Source organism: Acomys russatus, chromosome 16 (assembly GCF_903995435.1).
Source record: "Acomys russatus chromosome 16, mAcoRus1.1, whole genome shotgun sequence".
NCBI classification, from domain to species: Eukaryota; Metazoa; Chordata; class Mammalia; order Rodentia; family Muridae; genus Acomys; species Acomys russatus.
The window spans coordinates 13,786,674-13,810,579 of NC_067152.1; the positions used below are offsets into that span (position 1 = coordinate 13,786,674).

The 23,906-nt window shown below is 44.8% G+C and overlaps 1 protein-coding gene across 1 annotated transcript in view; it reads right to left on the reverse strand.

Annotated features, from left to right (window-relative positions):
- Positions 1-5,565: 5,565 nt before the first annotated feature.
- The window catches only part of Gdpd1 (glycerophosphodiester phosphodiesterase domain containing 1), a 34,851-nt gene continuing 16,510 nt past the window's right edge, over positions 5,566-23,906 (reverse strand). Inside the window, exons 5-10 of the mRNA XM_051158222.1 lie at positions 16,321-16,439; positions 15,549-15,638; positions 12,604-12,737; positions 9,454-9,513; positions 6,199-6,250; positions 5,566-5,825 (exon numbers count right to left, since the gene is read on the reverse strand). Of these exons, the coding sequence (XP_051014179.1) occupies positions 5,703-5,825; positions 6,199-6,250; positions 9,454-9,513; positions 12,604-12,737; positions 15,549-15,638; positions 16,321-16,439 (578 nt within the window). The 3' untranslated portion in view covers positions 5,566-5,702. The remainder of the gene's footprint in view (positions 5,826-6,198; positions 6,251-9,453; positions 9,514-12,603; positions 12,738-15,548; positions 15,639-16,320; positions 16,440-23,906) is intronic.

The window sequence follows — 23,906 nt, forward strand, 5'->3', positions numbered from 1 at the left end:
CTTCCCTCAGAACCTACTTTTTTTTTTTCTGGTTTTTCGAGACAAGGTCTCTCTGTGTAGCCTTGGCTGTCCTGGACTCGCTTTGTAGACCAGACTGGCCTCGAACTCACAGCGATCCGCCTGCCTCTGCCTCCCGAGTGCTGGGATTACAGGCGTGCGCCACCACGCCCGGCTCCAGAACCTATTCTCTTAATTTCAGTGATCAACTCTTTTCTTTTGTTGCTATCAGTCGAGTATATTGATGCTTGTTTTCCTAAAACAATCTTGTTACATAACCCAGGCTGATCTCTGGAACTCATGAGCCCTGTCCTAGCTCCAAAGTGTTGAGATTACAGGCATATACTACGCCAAGCTGAACTGATTTTTAAAATTTGTTTCGCCTCTGAATTATACTATTTTCTTTTGATTTTTAAAGAGGAACTGGAATTTGTTGTTGTTATTTGAGACAAGTTTTTACCATGTTAAATTTGGCTAGCCTGGAACTTGATATGTAGACCAGGCTGGCCTTGAACTTAATTTGCCTGCCTCTGCCTCCCCAGTGCTGAGACTAAAGGTGTTTGTCACCATGTCTGGCTTGTGATTTCTTTTTCTTTTTTCTTTTTAATGTTTGGACACCAAAAAAAGGAAAAGAATTAACACTGCTCCTTGTAAGTAATGTTGTATTTGCATATATTAATTATACATAATAAATTTAATACAGTATAGTGTGTTTTGATCATATTCAGTTATCCTCTATTGTCCCTCTCCCACTCCTGGTAATTTCCTCCCAATTAGCTCCACCCCCTATTTGCATAAGTGCCTGCTTGCATATGTGTGTGTGTGTGTGTGTGTGTGTGTGTGTGTGTCCCAGTGAGATTTATTAGGCCTTGTTTACGAGAAGCGGCAGTCTTGCTGAGTGTGCTGGCATATGCCTTTAATCCCAGCACTTGGGAGGTAGAGGCAGGCAGATCTCTGTGAGTTCGAGGCCAGCCTGGTCTACAAAGCAAGTTTGAAAACAAAAGAGGAAGAGGCACCCTCCTAGTGGCTAAATCACTAGAGAAAATGTCCCCCATCAACCACTGGCTGGTATAAACCCTAAGGGAGTGCTGGGGCCCCCACGAGTCCCTCCCCTTGCGTGACTGGGCGCTGACGGGCCCAGGCTTGTGCAGGTAATCACAGTTTCTGTGAGTTCAAGAGTATAATAGCTGCCTGGGATGAGTCACTCGGAGTAAAGGTGCCTGCCTCTGGCCTGATAACCTGAGTTCAGTGCCTAGGACGGCCAATTCCTAGAGCGTGCCCTCTGACTTCCACATAGACACCAGGGCTCATACTTTAAGGGTGGCCACACATTGAAACAAAGAATTGAGGCGTCTTTGTTTTTTGAAAGAGTCATGTAGCTCTGGGTTGTCTGGGGGGCATTGCATAATCCAGACTGGCCTTGAGCCAATCTCAGAACTGTTTTGTAAGTACTGGAATTACAGGCATGTACTACCTCATAAGGCTGAGAACAAACCCGTCCAGGATTTGGCATTTCACTCCTATCTACGGCAGATTCCCTTTTTATTTATTCTTTCTTTGGTACACTCCTCTGGGGAAAACTCACATTGCAGTTCTAGGCAGGACCGTTCAGTGTGACTGAACTGCTTAGGGTACGTGCCTGTGTGCATGTATACGTGTGTGTGTGGGGTGCACATGTGTGCCACAGCATTTACGTGGAGGTCAGAGAACAACTTTGTAGAGTCAGGTCTCTCCTTCTACCTTAGTGTGGATTTGAGGGCTAGAACTCAAGTCACCAGGCTTTGCCCATAAAAATACCTCTTTCCTCAGTGATCATCATCATCTTGGGCTTCTGTTTGGGTTTTCTTGAGACAGGTCTCTCTATTATGTAGTTCTAGCTGTCCAAGACCTGCTATGTAGACCAAGCCGGCCTCCAGCTTACAGTGATCCACCTGCCTCTGCCCCTCAAGTGCTGGGATTAAAGGTGTGTGCTCTGTGACAGGCCACATTTTTATTTTTGTTTTTTAAGAGAAGTCTCTTGGCTGGGTGTGGTGGTGTACACCTTTAATCCTAGCACTTGGTCTACATAGTGAGTCCAGGACAGCCAGGGCTACATAGAGAAACCCTGTCTTGAAAAACAAAAACCAAGAAAAAAAAAAAAAAAAAAGGCTCTTGTACCTAAGACTGAATGATTTATCTCTGCCTCATACTGGGACTACAAACACGCCATGACGCCCGCCTGCCTTCCCAACGTGCGATTACAACAGGAGAGCACATTCAGCTGCTATCTGGTAATGAGTCAGCTCTTCTGTCATAGATAGTATGCGTGTGTGATGTCCATGCGTATCTACAGGTGCTCCTGTGGGTGGAGGTCAGAGGTTGGCATCCCGTCTCTTCCTCTATCACTCTCTGTTCTATATACTGAAGAGGTGACTCTTGTTTGAAGCCTATGAGCGCCCACTGCGGTTGCTTGTTCTGGAAAGCCCATCTCCGAGGTTGGGATTAAAGGAGGGCCACCATGCCCACCTGGCATGTACAAGGCCACTGGTCATCTCCACTGTGGTCTCTACCCTTGCAGAGCAAGCTTTTACTCACTGAGTCATCTCCTCAGCCCCAAGTCATCAGCTAGCCTAGCATGATTTAAAACAAGAAAATTGTCTTGTTTATTTTCTCTGTGTGTGTATATACCATGCACATGTCTGGTGGCCTGAAAGGCCAGGAGAGAGCGCTGGATCCTCTGGAACTGAAATTATGAATGGCTGTGAGGCAGGTCATATTGTAAAACTAGCACATGTTTTGTGTCAGTCAGTAGAAATTAACCAAAATGGTAACTGTGTTTTAAGAAATGATGTTCAAGCTGGGTGTGGCGGCGCAGGCCTTTAATCCCAGCACTCGGGAGGCAGAGGCAGGCGGATCGCTGTGAGTTCGAGGCCAGCCTGGTCTACAAAGTGAGTCCAGGACGGCCAAGGCTACACAGAGAAACCCTGTCTCGAAAAACCAAACCAAAACCAAATACACATAATAAAGATCAGCTGCTGGACATGGTAGCCTAGGACTGTAACTCTTGTAATCTCAACAATGGGAAGGCTGAGGGAGGAAGACTAAAAGTTCAAAACCTAACCAAGCTGTAGAGTGAGTTCAGGGCAGCCTGAGTAATTTAGTTGCAAAAAGAAAATAAAAACAAAATGAAGAGGGGGTTAGAAATACAACGGTAGCCAAGTCCAGGACAGTCAAGGTTATACGGAGAGACCCTGTCTCAAAAAACCAAAAAAAAAAAGGCCCTGGGTCCAGTGTTCAGTATGGGGTATGTATGGATCAGCCTAGCCTGGAGGTGCAGGCCTGTAGTTGTCACTCAAGAGGCCGAGGCAAGGCCTGTGAGGTGGCTTGGCCAGTACACAGGACATCCTGAATTTGATCCCTGGAACCTGCTTAAAGGTGGAAGGACAAAACCAACTCGACAAAGTTGTCCTTTGACCAGCATGTGTGCTCATACACGTAAATCATGCAAACACACACACACACACACACACACACACACACACACACACACACACGGGGGGGGGGGGGGGGGGGGGGGGGCCGGGTACTCGGGAGGCAGGTGGATCTCTGTGAGTTCGAGGCCAGCCAGCCAGGATTACAAAGTGAGTCCAGCCTGGGCTACAAAAATGAGACATTAAAGATAAAATAAATAAGACTAAAATGATCTCTAAGAACTAGAATTAAAGCCGGGGGCAGGTGACACAAACCTTTATTTTCAGCACTTGAGAGGTAGAAGATAGGCAGATCTCTAAGTCTGAGGCCAGCCTCATCTACAGAGTGAGTTCCAGGACAGCCAGGGCGACACAGAGAAACCCTGTCCTGAAAATAAAAAGAACTAAAATAAAAATTTATAATACAAAAGCTCCTCTGCTCTAGAAGATTGGCTTACACAAGTCGTTTGTCCAAATACCAAGAAGTAACTTCCTTATTATAATTCTGTTTTCCTTTCTTTTTTCTTTTTATTTTTTTATTTTTTTTATTTTTTTGGTTTTTCAAGACAGGGTTTCTCTGTGTAGCGTTGACCATCCTGGACTCACTTTGTAGACCAGGCTGGCCTCGAACTCACAGCGATCCGCCTGCCCCTGCCTCCCAAGTGCTGGGATTAAGGCGTGCGCCACCATGCTCGGCTTGTTTGTTTTTTGAGACAGGGTTTCCCTGTGTAATAACCCTGGCTGTCCTGGAACTCTCTTTGTAGACCAGGCTGGCCTCAACCACCCAGAGATCTGCCTGCCACTGTCTTTTTGGGATTAAAGGCGTGTACCACCACCTCAGCCAGCTTTCCTCTATTTTCTTCATGCTAGTGAGAAATCTCAATTTTACTCACTTATTGATTAATTACCTCATTGATTGAACAAACTGTATGAAACACACTGGAATTACAAGCCTAAAAGAAAATCAAGGCCCTCTTTTTGTTCTTGGAAAACTTTATTACAGTTTAGACAACAAAGCAACAGACGGGACAGACGGCAGAGTAAGGCTGCCCTTCATAGCAGAGCCCACATGAGCGCCGGGATTGAGGCAAGAGGCGTTTGTTAGTCTGTGTTCTACGTATGTCCCAATCTGAGACCATGAAAATCAATCAAAAAGGATAGAGACAGATTTGCATGAAGTCACATCGGAAGGTAGAGGAAGTGGTGTGTAATGCTGGGTAAGTCTGTCCCGATTTGACCCTCAGAGGAGTGAATTCCTCAGGACCAGGAGCAGGCGGCTAGCGCTAAAGACGCCCGCAGCCGTGCTGCACTCCCACCAGCTCCGTCATTACGGGAGTAGCATGTCACTTCCAATCCAGATAAACCTTCACACAGCCTAGTCAAGCCTTAAAGAACTGTGCATTTCTTCAGAGGAAAATATAAGAACACGACTAATTGGATCTTGCCTTATTTTACAATTATAAAGTCTATTTTTAAAGATATTTAAAAAAAAAAAAAATAGACATGATAGCATTGTCACACACCTGAAAAAAGACTCCAGACAGAATGTCCCCATTAACAAGCACAACCCAGAAGTCTGCCTCGGCCCACAGATTTCGTTTCTGAGTAACTAACAAACTTATTTACTTGAATTTGCCTTCTGTCAACAGCGTAGGCCCCGCCAGGTAACTATAAACATCTATTTTCAGGCTCTTCTTCCACTGTATCGTCCCGTTAACTAAAATGCACCTAGAAACAACCAGACAACTCAAAAGGCTGTGATGGCCTACAATAATTTTCTTCTTCTTTTATTTAAAAAAAAAAAAAAAAAATGAAAGACAGGGTTTCACTATGTAGCCCAAGCTGGCCTCCAATTCATGACTCTCTGGCCTCGGGCTGTATCTTAGGCTCGCGTCAGCATGCGCAGCTCGGCCATCTTCTTTTACTATGGTGGGCCTTGTTTCAATTTGGCCTCCAGTCTTTGATTTTAGATTTACAATACGGCATCATGTACAGACGTCTTGATCAATGATCTCACAGCCAGTTATCTTTCTAAACAAGTCGCCAGTGTAAAATATCAATATTGTTGGAAATAAATATATAGTATACAGAAGTTTTTACATTCCCATACAGACTTAGAAATGAGGTAATAAAAACTGGACTAGTTAAACCTTTTACCATTCTGGAACTCTCAAGGAAACCATGGCGACGCACCTTTCTTCCGATCTTTTCATGTCGTGTCTCCTGTGAATGATTTGGAGTACTTTTTTTTTTTTTTTATGCTGAAAAATTATTTAGGAAGTCCTTAAGCTTTGTCGGGTAGTCCGTCATCACTCCAGTGGCTCCCAAGTCAAAAGCCCTTTTGTACTCGTGTTCTTCATTTAAAACCCAAACGTATACCTGGAAGTGGAGGTGTAAGAAGTGCAAACGTCAAACAGAAAATGCCTTTACATCTGCCCACCCTGACTGCAGCGCACTGACAAAGAACCTCGGGAAGGCCTTGGTTTCTCATTACACATGCACGTCCCGCCCTCTCATTACACACGCATGGCCCGCCCCTCTCATTACACATGCACGGCCCGCCCCTCTGACTTCAGCTGCCCTCATTTACATAAAAATCCAGCTAATGATCTGTGCAAGGAAGAGCATACAGTCAGTCCTCATTATAATTGTAGCATCAAAGTCGCAGCTCAGACAGAGTTAACCCCTGTGCTGTGGCCTGTATTAAATGGTGAGCGGGGCTGCGTCAAAATGCATCAGTGCCCAGACTTACTTGGATGCCCCGGGCGGTGAGGTGGTCAAACAAAGCTTTCCGCATTAGTAAGCTAGAGGGACAGAAGACGGTAGATTCAGGCACATCTTCACTGGGACTAGAATTAACTTTTAGTCGTCTTCTCTGTCAGTTACAGAGTTTAGAGGTCACTAATTTAATACCAGTGCTTCAGCAATCCCTGTCAAGCCATATGACTGTAATAAATTAATTACCTTTCCTTCTTTGTTTCTTTTTTTTTTTTAAACAGTCTCACTACGTAGCCCTAGCTGACCTATCTTGTCTCTGAGCAGCAGACACCTGCTTTTCCAGGGGTGAAAGGCCACCGCACCCAGCTGGACGAGTCTTCCTAACGTCTGGCTGCTGGCCATCCAGAGCCTGCTCTCAGACTGCCACTGAATGCTCACAAGACCATTCTCCCGCAGCAGCACCTCAGTCAAGCGGAGGCTTCTCACTTTGCCTGCAGGAGCCAGAATGAGAGTAAGAACGAGCTAGAAGCCCTTGTTCCTGCTCCCAACTCTCCAAATCAAATAAGGCAGGAAATGCAGGCGAAGCTCTGTGCCATCTTAGCTCGTGTACATGTGGGTTTGTATGTCTTTTTTTGTTTGTTTCGAGACAGGGTCTCTCAGTGTAGCCTTTGCTATCCTAGACTCACTGTGTAGGCCAGGCTGGCTTCGAACTCACAGTGATTCACCTGCCTCTGCCTCCTGAGGTTTTGTATGTCTGTATGTAATATTCTGTATCTATGAAAAATCATTTTCCAGTTCTAAACACTTGTATTTACTTCAGCAAGATGGAAACTAGTAAGACTGGAAAATTACATTTTTTTTTTCTGAGACAGGGTCTCTCTGTGTTAGCCTTGGCTGTCCTGGACTTGCTTTGTAGACCAGGCTGGCCTCGAACTCACAGTGATCCGCCTGCCTCTGCCTCCCAAGTGCTGGGATTAAAGGTGTGCACTACCATGACCGGTGAAAATTACAAACTAAAAAATTTTTTTTACTTTAAATTATGTCTATATGTGCGTTGTCTGTGTAGACAGGTATGTGAACACTTGAGTGCAGGTGCACAGAGAGACCAGAAGAGGGTGTCAGAACCCTTGCAGCTGTAGTTACAGGCAGCTTTCAACTGCGTGACATCAAACTCTGTGCCCTCCCAACAGCCCCTACAGATTAAGCTATCCATTCATATGTATTACAGTGATTATATAAGACAATCTAGCAATCATGAACTTTTGGGGTGGGGGTGGGGGGTTCAAAACAGGGTTTCTCTTGTAGTCCTGGCTGTTCTGGACTTGCTTTGTAGACCAGGCTGGCCTCGAACTCACAGAGATCCACTTGCCTCTGCCTCCCCAAGTGCTGGTATCAAAGGCGAACGCCACCACACCCATGGCAACCATGAACTTTAACACCAATTAAAATGTATTCTTGCAAACTAGAAATTAAACCAAGATTAAAATGCAAAAAAAGAATGGACCCCTGTGACATACAGAAAAGAGAAAACTAATTTTCTAAGACTCTTTGAAAGAGACACTAAATAACAAGAGGCTGCCTTTTAGAGTAGTAACATATTTAAGCATTTAGGGCTCCACTTGAAAACAAAAATGCGACACACTTTGTTGTTTTGATCTAAAATGAAACCCAACATTTGCAGAAGGTTTCGGCGTAAATATTTCAGAGAGATGTGCCAGCAGGCAACACCCACTTCTGTGCACCCTGTATTGACAGGGTGTCCACACAGTTCTTTTGAGCATGTTGAGCTGTGGGTCTGTGGAAACAGCAAGGAAGCAGAGGGAAGGGTTAGTTTTTACGCCCTTGCTAGTAACCAGCTACACAGCCCTGAGTCCATCAGATAAGTGACTGGGTAGACGCATGAACATGGTTTACTCAGGAAAGTAGAAGAGGTTCTTTCTCTAGGTTCCCACTAAGGTTTTGTGACTAGTAGGGCCGGCTCAGGTAGGTTACTGGGATCCAGCTGTGCAGTAGGCACATAAGTCCTGGCTACAAATGACATGTGGATGGACTGCATGTTCCAAGTGTAGCATCCAATAAATATAGCTCCAGGGCTAATGAGTTGGCTTAGGAGGTAAAAGGGCTTGCACAAGCCTGCCATAAGTTCCATCCCCTGGCATCCTACTGTGAGAAAAGAGGAGCAACGCCTCAAAGTAGTGCTCTGACTTCCACACTTCACAGCACTAGACACACACTCCCCACTGCACACAAAATAGATTTATTTAAAAAAAAAATTAAAAAAAAAAAAAAAAGCCAGGCATGGAAGGACTAGAGAAATGGCTCAGTGGTTAAGAGTACTGGCCGTTCCGTGAAAGGACCCAGGTTCAATTCCCAGCATCCACCTGGCAGCTCACAACTGTTTGTAACTCCAGTTCCAGGGGAACATGCAGGCAGGCAAAACACTAATGCACATAAAAAAAATAAATGAACTGGGGAGTCCTGGGGGTAGGGAGGGGGAAACTGTAGTCATGATGTAATATATGAGAGAATAAATTAAAAATCAATAGGGCAAGCTGGGCGCACGTCTTTAACCCCAGACCTCAGGGAGGCAGAGGCAGGCGGATCACTGTGAGTTCGAGGCCAGCCTGGTCTACAAAGTGAGTCCAGGACAGCCAAGGATATATAAAGAAACTCAGTCTTGAAAAACAAAAATAAATTAAATAAATAAATACCCTGTCTCGGAATAAACACATATACACACACACACACACGCACAAACACACAAACGCGCGCACACACACACACACACACACACACACACACACACACACACCACACTCTTTGGGAGAGGTAGAAATGGCTTGGTAGTTAAGAGCACTTGCTACTTTTTTTTTCTTTCTTTTTTTGTTTGTTTGTTTGCTTTTTGGAGACAGGGTTTCTCTGTGTAGCCTTGGCTGTCCTGAACTCTGTCTGTGGACCAGGCTGGCGTTGAACTCACAGCGAGTTCTGTAGTCCAGGCTGGCCACAATCTCACAGAGATCTGTGCTAAGATTAAAGGCGTGTGCCACCACGCCCAGCTGAGCATTTGCTACTTTTGCAATCACCCACATCAGGCGGCTGTGACTCCATCAGGTACAAGGGATCCAATGCTCTCTCCTGGCCTCCTCAGGCACAAAGTATGCATGTAGTACACAGACATACATGCAGACATGCACGTCCACACACATTCTCTCTCTCTCTCTCTCTTTTTTCTCATAAAAAAAACTAATCTTAAAATATATAGAGATCGCCACAGTAGTAAAGTACTTACGTATCAGAAAGCCAGATGAGAAACTTGTGACCTTTGGACATAGTGTGTGGTTCTTTTAACCTAGAGAAGTCAAAGGCTGAAGTATGAATTAGGAACACAGGGCTGTATCAGTGTGACAAACAAGGTAAATCCAACTGAAAACAGAGCCTATACATAGGGTGGGAGGCAGAGGCAGGAGGATCTCTGTGAGTTTCAGTCAGTCTGGTCCTCATAGTGAGTTCCACAATAGTGAGAGCTACATAGTGGGACCCTGTCTCTAAATAAATAAATGTATAAGTAAACAAATTAATTAATTTAAAAAGAACAGGAATTTGGTTCTGTCTCTACTGGGCATAAGCTAGCTTTTACTAAAGCCATACAAAGCTAAATAAAACTAAGGAAAAATTAATTTCCCAGAGACCTGGTGTCCTAGGCTTATCATATCATGCTTGCACAGTAGACCTTTTACCAACCGAGCGAGCTGTCTCTTAGCCCTCGTAATCACTCTTTAGAGGTAAGACCAATGCCACAGTGTCTGTGCTTGCTATGTTTGTATTTCAATAGATTCACTTCTCTAAAGAGTGCACAGAGCTATCTAGAGGACATGGTACTCTATTCTAGACAAGAGAAAGCTAAACGCTTCAGTAATAAATGGTTAGAATCATTTAATACAGCAAATGAAAACAGTTTCTTTTTGTAGACAAATGTTTTCTGAGGAAGGTGGGATGGCACATGCCTGAAATCCCAACACTCTAGAGGCCAGGTAATAGGACTGCCCTAAGTGTGAAGTCAAATGGCCACACTAGTGAGGTGTGTGTATGAGTGAGTGTGTGTGTGTGTGTGTGTGTGTGTGTGTGTGTGTGTGTGTGTGTGTGTATACAAAAAGGTATTTCAGTTGTTCTTTCTTTTTTCTTTTTCTTCGAGACAGGGTTTCTCTGTGTAGCCTTGGCTGTCCTGCACTCACTTTGTAGACCAGGCTGGCCTTGAACTCACAGAGATCCGGACTCACAGAGATCTGCCTGCCTCTGCCTCCCAAGTGCTGGGATTAAAGGTGTGGACCACCACCCAGCTCAGTTGTTTCTTTTTCTATGAAATGTCCATGAAGACTTTTAACAAATACAACTGAGAACTGATAAAAAAAATAAAAAGATCACCAAGAAACTCAAACAGTGAAAGTGACCAAGAGCAGGAGCTAAGCACAGGAATCTGAGCATGGGCCACCCAGACAGCTCAGGGGCTTGCTGCCACCTCTGATGACCTGAGTTGGGTCTCCTGGGTCCACATGGCAGGAGAGAACTGACTGCTGCGTGTGTGCGGTGGCACACAAGGGGACACTCATGTATACACACAATAAATAAATGTAAGAAAAACTTGGTTGGAGGGGGTGATGGGGTTGAGGGGTGGCTCAGACAGAACAGTGCTTATCCGAGCCTGATCCCCAGACCCATGCTGAATGAAACTGGGCAGCCTGATGTGCAGGGTGATGGCGGAGACCAGCAGATCCCTGGGGCACGCTCGCCACCCAGCCTAGCCTAATTGGTGAGCCCAGGGTCCCAGCTGAGAAAAGATCCTGTCTCAAAAAATAAGGTGGGGGGCTGGAGAGATGGTTCAGTGGTTGAGAGCACTGGCTGCTCTTCCAGAGGTCCTGAGTTTAATTCCCAGCAACCACATGGTGGCTCACAGCCATCTATAGTAAGTAAATAAAAAAAAAATTTGCTGTAAATAAATATCTTAAAAAACAAACAAACAAACAAAAAAACCTAACAAGGTGGATAGCTCAGGAGGAACAATACCAGAGCTTACTTAGCCTCTGGCCCCGCCCACACATATACAAAGACGATACGATGTAATTAAGAAGTTTATGATATCAGGATTTTTTTTTTTCCGGGTTTTTCGAGGCAAGGTTTCTCTGTGTAGCCTTGGCTACCTTAGACTCCTTTTGTAGACCAGGCTGGCCCCAAACTCACAGCAATCCACCTGCCTCTGCTTCCTGAGTGCTGAGATTAAAGGCATGCGCCACCAACTACGCGGCAAAAAAAGAATCATTAATTATTAAAAAGAATTGTTTTCCTTAAACATGTTATACATGTGTACACTTTGATTGTAGCAAACCCCCACTGCTCTTTTTATCCCACTCCCTCTGAGCCATTTTTTTCTTTCCAATAGGACCCGTCATGTTCATGCCCCCTCTGTCTTTAAACTCAGTTTAGTTAGGGTCCTTACAGGAGCATGGGTGGTTGTGAGGTTACTGACTAGAACAGCAGCAAGGTAGCAGAGGCTTCACCAACTAGGAAAGCTTGCCCTCTCCCTGAGGCTGTCAACCCTCAGCTAGGGGCAGGAAAGTCTATTGTTTCCACTGATATTTGCTTTACTCTGCTTTTCTGTAGTTATAATAAACTATCTGGGAGGCAGTCGTGGTGGGGCATACCTTTAATCCCAGCACTCGGAAGGCAGAGGTAGGTGGGACCTCTGTGAGTTCCAGGCCAGCCTGGTCTACAAAGTAAGTCTAGGACAGCCAAAGCTGTACACAGAGAAACCCTGTTTCAAAAAACCAAAAAACCAACCAAAAAAAAAAAAAAAAAAAAAGACTGAGGCTGGGTTCTGTTGTTTTGTTTTGTTTTTGCTTTTCAAGGTAGGATTTTTCTGTGTAGCCCTGGCTGTCCTGGACTTACTTTGTAGACCAGGCTGGCCTCAAACTCACATTGATCCACCTGCCTCTGCCGCCCGAGTGCCAGGATTAAAGGCATGTGCCACCGAGCCCAGCCAAGGCTGGGTTCTCTACCAAAAAAAAAAAAAAAAAAAAAAGGTCTCAGTTCTAGAAGCACAAAAGCACAGCATTGGTATCTGGTTCGCTTCCTGCACGGGCTTCATGGTGGCAGGCAAACAGTGGGCAGCTGAGAAGGAGGCACTTGGATGCAAGAGGGAGCAGAAGAAAACCATGGGCAAAAACTCATTCACCTCGCTGAGTCACCAGATCACCTCGGCGAGGAAGCCCAGCCTGGAGTTTAGGCTAGCCACAGGCAAGGCCGGGCAGGAGCTGGGGGTGGCCACGGCTGGCATGTGAGAGGCCTGCAGTCCGTCCCCAGCACCAAACAGTTAACCCAGGGCGGCAGGGGTGGCCGGTCACAAGCCATTCTGTAGTGGGCAATGGCAGAGAGCATAGGGACTTACTTCAGGATGATAGAAGGCATTGGGATTTCAAAGAACTGTTCTCGAATGGGCACGAAGGGCAGGAGGCCGGTGAAGAAAAAGCCGAGGATGAGGAGGACGCGCTGCAGGCTGAAGAGTATAGGGATAGCTGAGTTCTGAAACACAAACAGCGCCAAATGTTACTCTAAGAAGCAGGATCGTTTAATACACCTCAGATTATGCTTCCCAGACTATAAATTGACAAGCGTCCCCCGAATATGAATATTCATTACAATAACAGCTCAGAATTCTAGCCCCTGACCTTCTGATCCTCCTGTCTCAGCCTTCAGAGTAGTTGGGATTATAGGCTTGGACCTCAAGCCTGGTTTGTTTCTTTTTGTTGTTACTGGTATTGGTTTTTGTTTTCTTTTGTTTTTGCTTTTTGAGACAGGGCTTCTCTGTGTAGCCTTGGCTGTCCTGGACTCACTTTGTAGACTCAGAGATCTGTCTGCCTCTGCCTCCTGGAGTGCTGGGATTAAAGCTGTATGCCATTGCACCAAAGTAAGCCTGGTTTCTTAGAGTATTTTTTTGGTTTTTTGTTTGTTTTTTGATACATGGTCTCTCTTATGTACACCAGGCTGGTCTTGAACTCATATCCGCCTGGATCTGTCTCTTGAGCACTGGAATTAAGGGCATATGTTACCACAGCCAGCATGACTTTGAATTTATTTTTGTGTATGTGCATGCTGTGCATGTGGGGTGTTCACACCACGGTGCTCAAGTGGCAATCAGAGGACAACTTTGGGGAGTCAGTTTCCTCCTTTCACCTTTGTATGGGTCCTGAAATAAGTGACTAAAATGAAATTGCTGGTTCATATGGTAACTGTGTTTAGTTTTATTTAAAATAACCCCTCTTCAAGTGCTGAAGAAAGTGGTTGTGCATTCCCAGCAGCCCAGGGCCGATCCGGCGCCCTGGCATTTGTATTGTTGTTATCTTTAGGAAAGTTGTGTGATGGTGTAAAAATGCCAGCAGCTTAAGAGGCCTCTCTGGTGTGTTCTCTCCCTGTGGTAACATCTGAAAATAGCGTTAGACAATGGTCAGCCGAGGGAAAACCATTCCAGTTCCAAGTTCTTAAGACCCGAAGCTGCACAGCCAGCTGCATGCTCTGTGGTTTCCTTTTGTTCACAAGCTGCCTTGGCCCCTCACAGCAAACAGTGCGTAAACAGCGCTTACTGGGTTTAGTGGGGCCTCAGCTGTAGTCTGAGTCATGGCATGGGGGACCCTAACTGTTTTTGCTTTTTTTCTGCTGAGAAGGAAGGGACGGTCTTAAAAAGAGTTCTTTGTATCTGAAAACTTGTGTCACGATATTTTTTCCTTACACTTTGATATCATTTGTGTCCTAAAAAAGGACATTGGGTTGAGGATGCAAGTTGGTTGGTGAGGAGTTACGAACTAGCAATTTGTCAGCCTATGTTGAATCCCCAGTACCACAAGAGTAAATGAATGAATTGTACACATAAAAAGGAATCTTCAATTCTTAAGATTTTTTTTGAACTTATGAGCTTATGAAAGTTGCTGGAGGAAACGTAGAAAAACATTTCAAAAATAAAGCAAAGTTTTACAGACATATTCCCAACAATTAGAGAAACTTCAAGGGCTGAATGTCCTACTATTCGCACCGTGCGACGCTCATCACTTTCGCTTGTGTGTGGCGGGGGAGAGCAAAGACAACTTGAAAAAGGAAATGGCTTGTTTGGAAATTACGCACAGATTTAATGTGCCAATAAAATAGACATTACAACACAGAGATTACCTTCATCTGTAATGCATACAACCAATCAACCATCTTACCTGTACTCCAACTGACCGACCCTAACATAAGGGACTGACTCCTGAGAGGCTTTAAAGCTCCCAAGGCTTGAGAAGAAACCAAGCGATTCCCCCCCCCTCCCGTCTGCCCTCCGCTTTGCAGAGGGTCTTTTTCTCTGCTGTGTATGTTTCCTTGTCCCCGCCCCCCCCCCCCAATAAACACTTTCCTTCAACTGGTCATTCCGCCCCCGTGCTTGGGATTCTTCTGCTGCTACATGAGGCACTTCAGATTTTGCCTGTCTTTTAATTCTTTAACTGTGGGAGGAAGTGGACCCAATCAAAACGCCCAGACGATATCACAACAGACATAAGCTGCTAGATGCAGCCCCTCGTCTCCATTCGCAACCGCTGGGCAGTTTCTTCCATTCGTACACGAGCTTTGAAATGACTTTCCTGGGCAGAGGTCTAAGGCGGCTCCTCTCAGGAGAAGCCAGCTTTACCTGTGCGCAGATAAGGGAAGCACTCCCTCCTGTCTCCAGAAAGAAACCATAAAGTCTCATTTGGCAAAAAGGTGTGACTGGCCTGGTTCCATTTGGACACTTCAAAGCAACCTCTGTTTGTTTTTGGTTTTTTTTCGAGACAAGGTTTCTCTGTGTAGCCTTGGCTGTCCTAGGCTCACTTTGTAGGCCAGGCTGGCCTCGAACTCACAGAGATCCGCCTGCCTCTGCCTCCCGAGTGCTGGGATTAAAGGCGTGCGCCATCACACCCCGGTCTGTCCCTTTTATCTTTAAGCTTAGTTTGGACTCTTGTTTTTAGACTGTTTTAGAATGCATGGAAAATATTTCGTGAATTAAAACCTAGTTCTTGTTTCTCGGCTACCTAGCCCTCTTTTAAGTCTGCGGCTCCCTTCTGACTCTGGAAGTGGAGGGCTCACTCCCGCAGAGGAGACCGGGAGCCTAGGCTCCCTCTGCCTCAGAATGTGTTTCCTTTCTCTTTCACCAGGGGAACAATCGGCCCGATGCCCCGTCACTGCATGAAGGCGCGCCCACGCCCTCCTCCTTCCGATTTTTCCGGTCCTCCACGCAGAGCGGTTCATCCGCGGGACTGCTGAACCGGAGAGGCGGGCGGGAAGAGTCAGCACTCAGAGCCGGCATTCTGTGTCGCTTCGGAAGCTTACCTCTTTGTAACACTTGTCTACAATTTCAGAGCTGGCATTGCCCCACACGGTCAGGTGCTCTCGCTTATACTGTTTCACCAGTTCCGAGACCTGCGAGGGAAAATCCAAGGCTTTATGCATGGGCCTGTATATAAACCCACCTGAACCGTTTTGCTTTAAAAATGGGTTACAAGAAGTTACCTGGCAAAAGATAGTATACAATTGTGGGGAAACCGGTAATCAAACTGAGATTATAAGATACAAAATTGTTTACATTTACCAGTCTGAGACAGATTTACTAGATAGAATATGGCTACTTAGTAAGGTGACATACATCAACCAAAATGAAACAACCTAAAGCTGGTCAATTAGGGGCTGGAGAGATGGTTTAGCCGTTAAGAGCACCGTCTGCTCTTCAAGAGGTCCTGAGTTCAATTCCCAGCAACCACATGGTGGCTCACAGCCATCTATCATGAGATCTGGTTCCCTCTTCTGGTGTGCAGGTGTACATGCAAACAGAACACGGTATATGTAATAAATAAATAAATCTTTAAAAACAAAACACAATTATAGAAATGTCCAGCTGAACGGAGCCTATGAGAGCTTACGTTTTTATCCATGACTAGGCTAGGCTGACTCACTCTGAGAACAGGCCCCAGGACTGTGACCTTCACAGGCATTACTTTAAACTAGTTTCCTTGATCGCTATCAGTCTCTTACGCTCCAACCTTTAGTTTTTGAAACCAAGCAAGGCTGATGCCCAGACTATCACATTTGCTCGCACACTGCGTACCTTCTTAATCAGCACATTGTTGTTGACTTTGATGTCGATGTTAATGGGAGTGTCAGGAAAAGCCTCAAACACTTCCTGCAGCAATGGGATTCGGTTATCTTTTCCCTCAGTCTTGCATGCTGAGAAAGCAAAAAATTTAAAAGGTGACTTCCATTCTAAAAGGGTGACTCTTACTTTGTTAATGGTTGGAACTACAGGGTCAGGTTAGGACAATGACAAGATGAGGCAAAGGGTAAAGGAAAGAGAAATCACGTGACATGCAGCAACACGGACAAGCCACCACCAGCACCTGACGGCTTCCTTTTTCCCTGTGCATATTCGACACAGTTACAGTACAATGTGCCTACAGTTTTTACCCTGATATTTTCAGATACACAAGAATATTTTCATGTAGCTGGGTGTGGTGGCGCACGCCCGTAATCCCAGCACTCAGGGAGGCAGAGGCAGGCAGATCTCTTTGAGTTTGAGGCCAGCCTGGTCTATAGAGAGTACAGGACAGCCAAGGCTACACAGAGAAACCCTGTTACAGGGGAAAAACAAAAACAAAAAACCCAAGCAAGCAACAAATTTCATCGGGCTGGAGAGATGGCTCAGAGGTTAAGGGCACTGACTGCTCCTCCGGGGGTCCTGAGTTCAATTCCCAGCAACCACATGGTGGCTCACAACCATCTATAATGTGATATGATGCCCTCTTCTGGCCGCAGGTGTACGTGCATCCAGAGCACTGTATACATAATAATAAATAAATAAATCTTTTTTAAAAAAAAAAATCATGTTATACATTTATAATTATGATTTCAATTTTTTTATTTGTTAATTTATTTATTTTTGAGACAGAGTTTCTCCGTGTAGCCCTGGCTATCCTAGAACTCACTCTGTAGACCAGGCTGACCTTGAACTCAAGAGATCCGCTTGCCTCTGTGATTTCAATGTGTAAAGTTTTCAAGATAACTAGAGTCGCATGAAGACTGTGATAACCAATACGCAGATCTATGCACTGTCTGTCCAGCTGTCCCAGTGGTAATGCACTGCAAAAGCATACACGTATCACACTCTAATACTGACATCCAGACAACTCATTATTTTCTCACTGGCTTATTTCTTGACTTTTTGTTCGTGTTTTGTTTTGTGTTTTTTTTTTTTTTTTGGTTTTTCGAGACAGGGTTTCTCTGTGTAGCCTTGGCCATCCTGGACTCACTTTGTAGACCAGGCTGGCCTCAAACTCACAGCGATCCACCTGCCTCTGCCTCCCGAGTGCTGGGATTAAAGGCGTGCGCCACCACGCCCAGCTTTGTTTTGTGTTTTGAGACAGGGTTGCTTTGTGTAGACTTGGTTGTCCTAGACTCACTTTGTAGACTAGGCTGGCCTAAAATTCACAGAGATCTGCCTGTCTCTGCCTCCTGGAGTGCTGGGATTACAGGTGTGTGCCACCACGCCCAGCTATTTCTTGCCTTTTGTTTTTATGCTGCCTGGGATAAACCCAGGGCCTCACTCACATGTTATAGGCTGCACTCCACCACTGAGCTACATGCACCCACTGATGTTTTAAATGGTCTTGGTTTTTGAGACAGTATCTCCTGTAGCACACCATCACCTTGAACTCACTACACAGAGAGAGTTCACCTTAAATGACTGATTCTCCTGCCCCACCTCCCAAATGTTGGGACTACACACATGTGACCTCACTCAGCCTGCCTCTGCCTCCCGAGTGCTGGGATTAGAGGTGTGCGTCACCACTGCCCGGCCTCATATATGAGGATTTTTAAATGTTGAGTAGCTACACAATAATTTAATTAATTTATTTGATATAAGGTCTCATTCTGTATAGTCCTGGCTGTCTGGGAACTCTCTTTGTAGGCCAAGCTGGCCTCAAACTCAATAAATCTGCCTGCTTCTGGATCCTTATTGCTGGGATTAAAGGTATGTATCACTATCCCCAGCTATTTATTTTAATTAACCATTCGTTAGTTGAGACTGCTTTGCTATGAGATTATCATTTAAGTGTTCAGAGATTTGAGAATAATTTTCAGGTAAAACAATTACACTATCCCAGCACTCGGGAGGCAGAGGCAGCCAGACTGCTGTGAGTTCGAGGCCAGCCTGATCTACAGAGTGAGTCCAGGACAGCCAAGGAAAGGATACACAGAGAAACCCTGTCTCGGAAAACTAAAAACCAAACAAAAACAAAAATAAATATTTGTAAAAGATGTATTCATTTTATTTTAAGTGTATGAGTGTTTGGCCTGCATGTCTGTATGTGCACCAAGTGTGTGGCTGGCTGGTGCCCACAGAGGCTCGATGAGGTTGTGTGATGCCCTAACGGGAGTTATGGACGGTTGCTAGTCACCATGTGGTGCCTGGGAACTGAACCCAGGTCCTCTTAAAGAGCAGCAAGTACTTTTAATCACTGAGCCATCTTTTCAGCCCTAATCTGTTAAGTTATTATCATCAATATTGTTATTCAGAGAAAGGAGTGATAAAAATTATGTATAAGGCTGGTTGTGCTAATGTACACCTTTAAATACTCAGGAGGCAGAGACAGGCAGATCTCGGTGGTTGGAGACCAGCCTGGCCTGCACAGTGAGTTCCAGGGCAGCCAGTACTATGTAGAGAGACCCTGTCTCAGACAGACAGACAGGCAAAAGGTAACAAAAGATAGAGCTGGGTGTATAAAGGTGCTGCTGTCAAGCCTGATGCCCTGAGCTATTTCCTAGGACACACATGGGGAAGCAAAGGACTGACTCCCACATGATCTCCACACACAGAGACATGACTACCTATCTGTAGCCCCACTATATATAAACTTTAAAAAAAAAATTTAAGTCCTTGAGAACAAAGCTAATAGATAAAACACAAATCCAAGAGATCAAGTAGAAAGAAAACAATTGTTGCATGAATATCTGGGGCCAGCCATGAATGAAGGTATATAAGCCCTGGGCTTTTCAGTCATGCAGTTAAACTCATCAGTTAAATTCATTTTGTATTTAGTGTCTTAGAAAAATCTTGAGATGTGCAAGGCAGTGGTGGTGCATGCCTAATCTCAGCACTAAGAGACAGAAGCAGGCAGAGCTCTGAGTTCGAGGCTAGTCTGGTCTACAAACCGAGTTTCTGGACTACACAGAGAAACTGTCTCAAAGCAACAACAACAAAAACAACAACAACAAACAAAAACAAAAAAACACAACAATCATGGGAATGGGTATCTAGTACTTACAACTGAGTTTAAATTTATCACAGACTATAAAAATCAATACAAAAAAACAAAAAACAAAAAAAAACAAAAAAAAAAACCAGGCTGGAGAGATGGCTCAGAGGTTAAGAGCACTGCCTACTCTTCCAGAGGTCCTGAGTTCAATTCCTAGCAAGCACATGGTGGCTCGCAACCATCTATAATGTTATCTGATGCCCTCTTCTGCAGATAAAGCACTCATATACAATAAATAAAATAAATAAACCTTATAAAAACCTACATTTAAAAATTGAAAGCTTGGCCTAGAGAGATGGTTAGAAGAATTTGTTGCTCTTTCAGAGGACATAAGTTCGGTTCCCAGCACCCATTTCCAGGCGTCTAATGCCTTCATCTGGCCTCTAAAAGTACCAGGCACATATACACATGCAGAGAAAACATTCTCACACGTAAAATAAATAGCTATAAATATCATTCTTTAATGTGGAAAACTTCGGCTAAGAATACAGATAAGCTGGTAGTGTTTGCCCAGCACTAGGCTGTGGGTTAGAACCCCAGCACTACCTAAACAGGTCAAGGTGGTGTATGCCTGTGATCCCATCACTTGGGAGATGGAGGCAAGATGACCAAGAAACTCAAAGCCATCCTTGGCTACATAGCAAGTTCAAGGCTAGCCTGGGCTACATGAGACCTTGATTTGAGAAAAAGAAAAATAAATAAAAGAAAAACCTTTTCTGTTTTTGAGACAGTTTCTTTATGTAGTCCTGGCTGCCCTAGAATTCATTACATAGACCAAGCTGGTCTTCAGATCCACCTCCACCTGCCTAAGGATTGTTGTGGCTTATGGCTGGTAGGAGAGGGACTGGAGAAGCAGAAAAAGGCTTAGGCAGAGGAGGAACCTGCAGCTTTGTGTCTACGGACCTTTGCCTGTCTAGCTGTAGCCAGTCCCCACCGCTTGCGTGGTATTCATGCATCCCAACACCGAGGGCATCCTCTCTGCCCTCAGTCTGCAGCGGGTGGGTCCCTTTTGTGCTTCCTCCTCTTCAAGTACCCTCCCCCTTCGTCCCCAGCACTCTTGGGGTTTACCTCTTCCCAATGTTTTTTTATTTCTTTGGGGCACACCCCAAAGTAGCTTTGTAATTAAAAACAAACAGGGTTTCTTTGTGCAGTATTAGTTGTCCTGGAATCACTTTGTAGACCAGGTTGGCTTCGAACTCACATTGATCTGCCTGCCTCTGCCTCCCAAGTGCTGGGATTGTAAAGGTGCGTGCCACCATGCCAAGCTGAGCCATCTCTTCAAAAAAAAAAAAATTTTTTTTTTAAAAGTTCAATTTCTCTGTTGTGCTAGACTTACCTCAAACTCAACAAACACATGTGGCTCTTGGCTGTCTCATATCAGGACACAGAAATACAGAATGCTCCCATCACTGCAGAAGGTTCTAGCTGGACAGCGATAGTCTAGTTAAGTAAAATAACTGTTGTCTTCTAAGTATGGAAAACTGACATTCAAATGACTTGCCATGAGCCAATAGCTATCCATAGCCAAGTAAGATGACAAGGGACACAGAAAAAGGTCAAACAGACACAACTAACTTTAGACAAACAAATTATATAGAGCTGCCATCACATACATTCCAGCATCCGGAGGTTGAGGCAGGAGAATCTCAGTAAAGCAACCTGGGCTATCTATGCAGAGACAAGGAGCCAGCAAGATGGCTCAGCAGGGTCTACGAACCTTGGCTCGTTGGAACTTGCTATGTAGATCAGGGACAGAGACCTACCTCCCTCTGCCTGGCCCAAACATTGAGTAGTCTAAAATCAATGAGTCAACGACAATATAACTAAAAGGGACTTTTTTTTTTTTTTTGGCTTCACTTTTGTTTTTATCCTTGAACTTGGTGGCCTAGAGCCTAGGAGACAGAGGCAAGTGGATCTGAGTTTGAAGCTAATTTAGCCTACACAGTAAGACTTTGTCTCAGAAAGCTTTAAAAAAAATCTTTAGTTGTCTGAAATCTGAGCACCTGTCAGCAGGCAGGCAAGCGCTGCTGAGTTTGAGCGCTGGCCAGGTAAGGTGGAAACAGTGTCAAGTTCTAGCTCAGTCATTTGCTCGATATATGACTTTCATCACGTTAATCTCCTCTGTGACTTCAGTTCCCTTCTCTGTAAGGGAAGATGGGCTAGCTGGCTTCAGAGGGCTCTCCATATTCATAAGTTTAAGATTTTACGAGGAGACATAAAAAGTGGGGGGGGGGGGTTGTTTTGTTTGAAACAGAATCTCACGTAACTCAGGCTGGCCAAGAATAAGCCTGACTTTGTAGTCTTCCTGGCTGGGTCACAGAGATCTGCCCGCTTCTGCCTCCCAGAGTGCTGGAATTACAAGCATGCACCACCAGACCTGGCTTCCTTTTTCTTTTCCTTTGAGGTTGTTTTCTAGCCAGGGCAGAGCCTGTCCCTCACATCTTCCTGCTGAGACCACTGTGTTGCAGATGTAGCTAAAAACTTCACATCTTAACCTTCATAAATCCAATCTATCTAAAACTGATAGAGGCTCAGAAAGTTTAACATAAATTACAAGAGTGAAAAGAACATTTCCACAAACCAACATAGATTAAAGGTACTTAGGTGAAGACAAATCAAACATATGCCAGATTGAAATATACCTTACAAAAGCCGGGCGTGGTGGCGCACACCTTTAATCCCAGCACTCGGGAGGTAGAGGCAGGCGGATCTCTGTGAGTTTGAGGCCAGCATGGTCTACAAAGCAAGTCTAGGACAGCCAAGGCTACACAGAGAAACCCTATCTCAAAAAAAAAAAAAAAAGGAAAAGAAAAGAAAAAGAAAATGCCTTGGGGCCTGTGAGATGGCTCAGAAGGCAAGAGATGCCTGCCACCAAGCCTGACAACCCGAGTTCAATACTACGCAATGAAAGACAGAATCGACTCTCCTAGGTTATTTTTTATCTCCACGTGTGCACTGTGACAAGCTTGTATATAAACACATACACAACAACAACTAAAAACAACCAACCAGTCAACAGGATTACTGACATCTATAGATGGCAGAAATATTTTCAAATCATATAATTGACAAGCGGTTAATACAGTATAAAGGGACTCGGGTGACTGACAGCCTGTAGATGGCAGAAAGTACCGTATCTTTCAGACCATAAGGCTCACTTTTTTCCCTCAAAAAGTGGTGTGTGTGTGGAGGGGGGGGGGGGATTAGGGTGTGCCTTATGGGCTGATTGCTGTTTCAGTTTTACTGCTCTAAAAACTGGGTGCGTCTTATGGTCAGGTGTGTCTTATGTTATCTTCAAATTACATAACTGACAAACACAGTATCTCCAGATTATATAACTGACAAAGTTAATTTCACAGTAAAAGGTACTCAGAAGCTGGGCCAGGCAGAGCACAGAGGAAACGAAGCTCTTCGGTTTGAGGCCAGCTTTGGCTACATGGTGAATCCCAGGTTAGCCTGGGCTACAAAGCAAGGCTGTGTCGGTGGGCTGGTGAGGTGGCTCAGTGGGTAAAGGCCATTACCACGAGGTCTGATGACCTGAGTTTGAACCCCAGAACCCACAAGGTGCAAGGAGAGCTGCAAACAACTTCTTCAACTATCCTGTCAGGTCTACAAGCTCAGCATGGCCCAGGTAGATGACCGTGTACACTCACACTCTCTCTCTCTCTCTCTCTCTCTCTCTCTCTCTCTCTCTCTCTCTCACACACACACACACACAAATATAAATAAATAAATGCTACTTAAAAAACTTAAATAGAGCCAGGTGTGATGGCACACACCTGTAATCCCAGCACTTGGGAGGCAGAGGCCAGCAGATTGATGCAAATTCGAGGCTAGCCTGTTCTACAAAGGGAGTCCAGGACAGCCAAGGCTACACAGAGAAACCCTGTCTTGAAAAACCAACAAGAAAAAGAAAAACAAAAATGGATCAGCTGGTGACAGAATCAAATATTCCAGAACCAGAAAGGATCTACGAGAGGCTGGCTCTGTCTGGGTGTCTGTCCTTCATTCTGTTTATAATGGGCAACTACTACTAGGCAATGCTATAAAACTTGAGGCTTTAGAAGTACAAAAAAGAAAAAGAAAAGACAGAAAGAAGCACAAAGCCATCAGGCATGGTGGCTTGTTTCTACAACTCCTACCACACTGAAGGCTGAGGCAGGAGGACTACTGTGAGCTTGAGGCCAGCCTAGGATATACACTGAATTCAAGGCCAGCTGGGACATAGACTGAGACAATCTCAAAACACATACCCTTGCTCCCCCACAAACCCATATAATTATTATGGTATTAGGCTTCAATTAGTTATCAACTGAATTTAAATCTTTGGGCCAAATAGTCTTAGATTTAGCTAGTCATCAAGGTTTTAGATTTGTAGGTC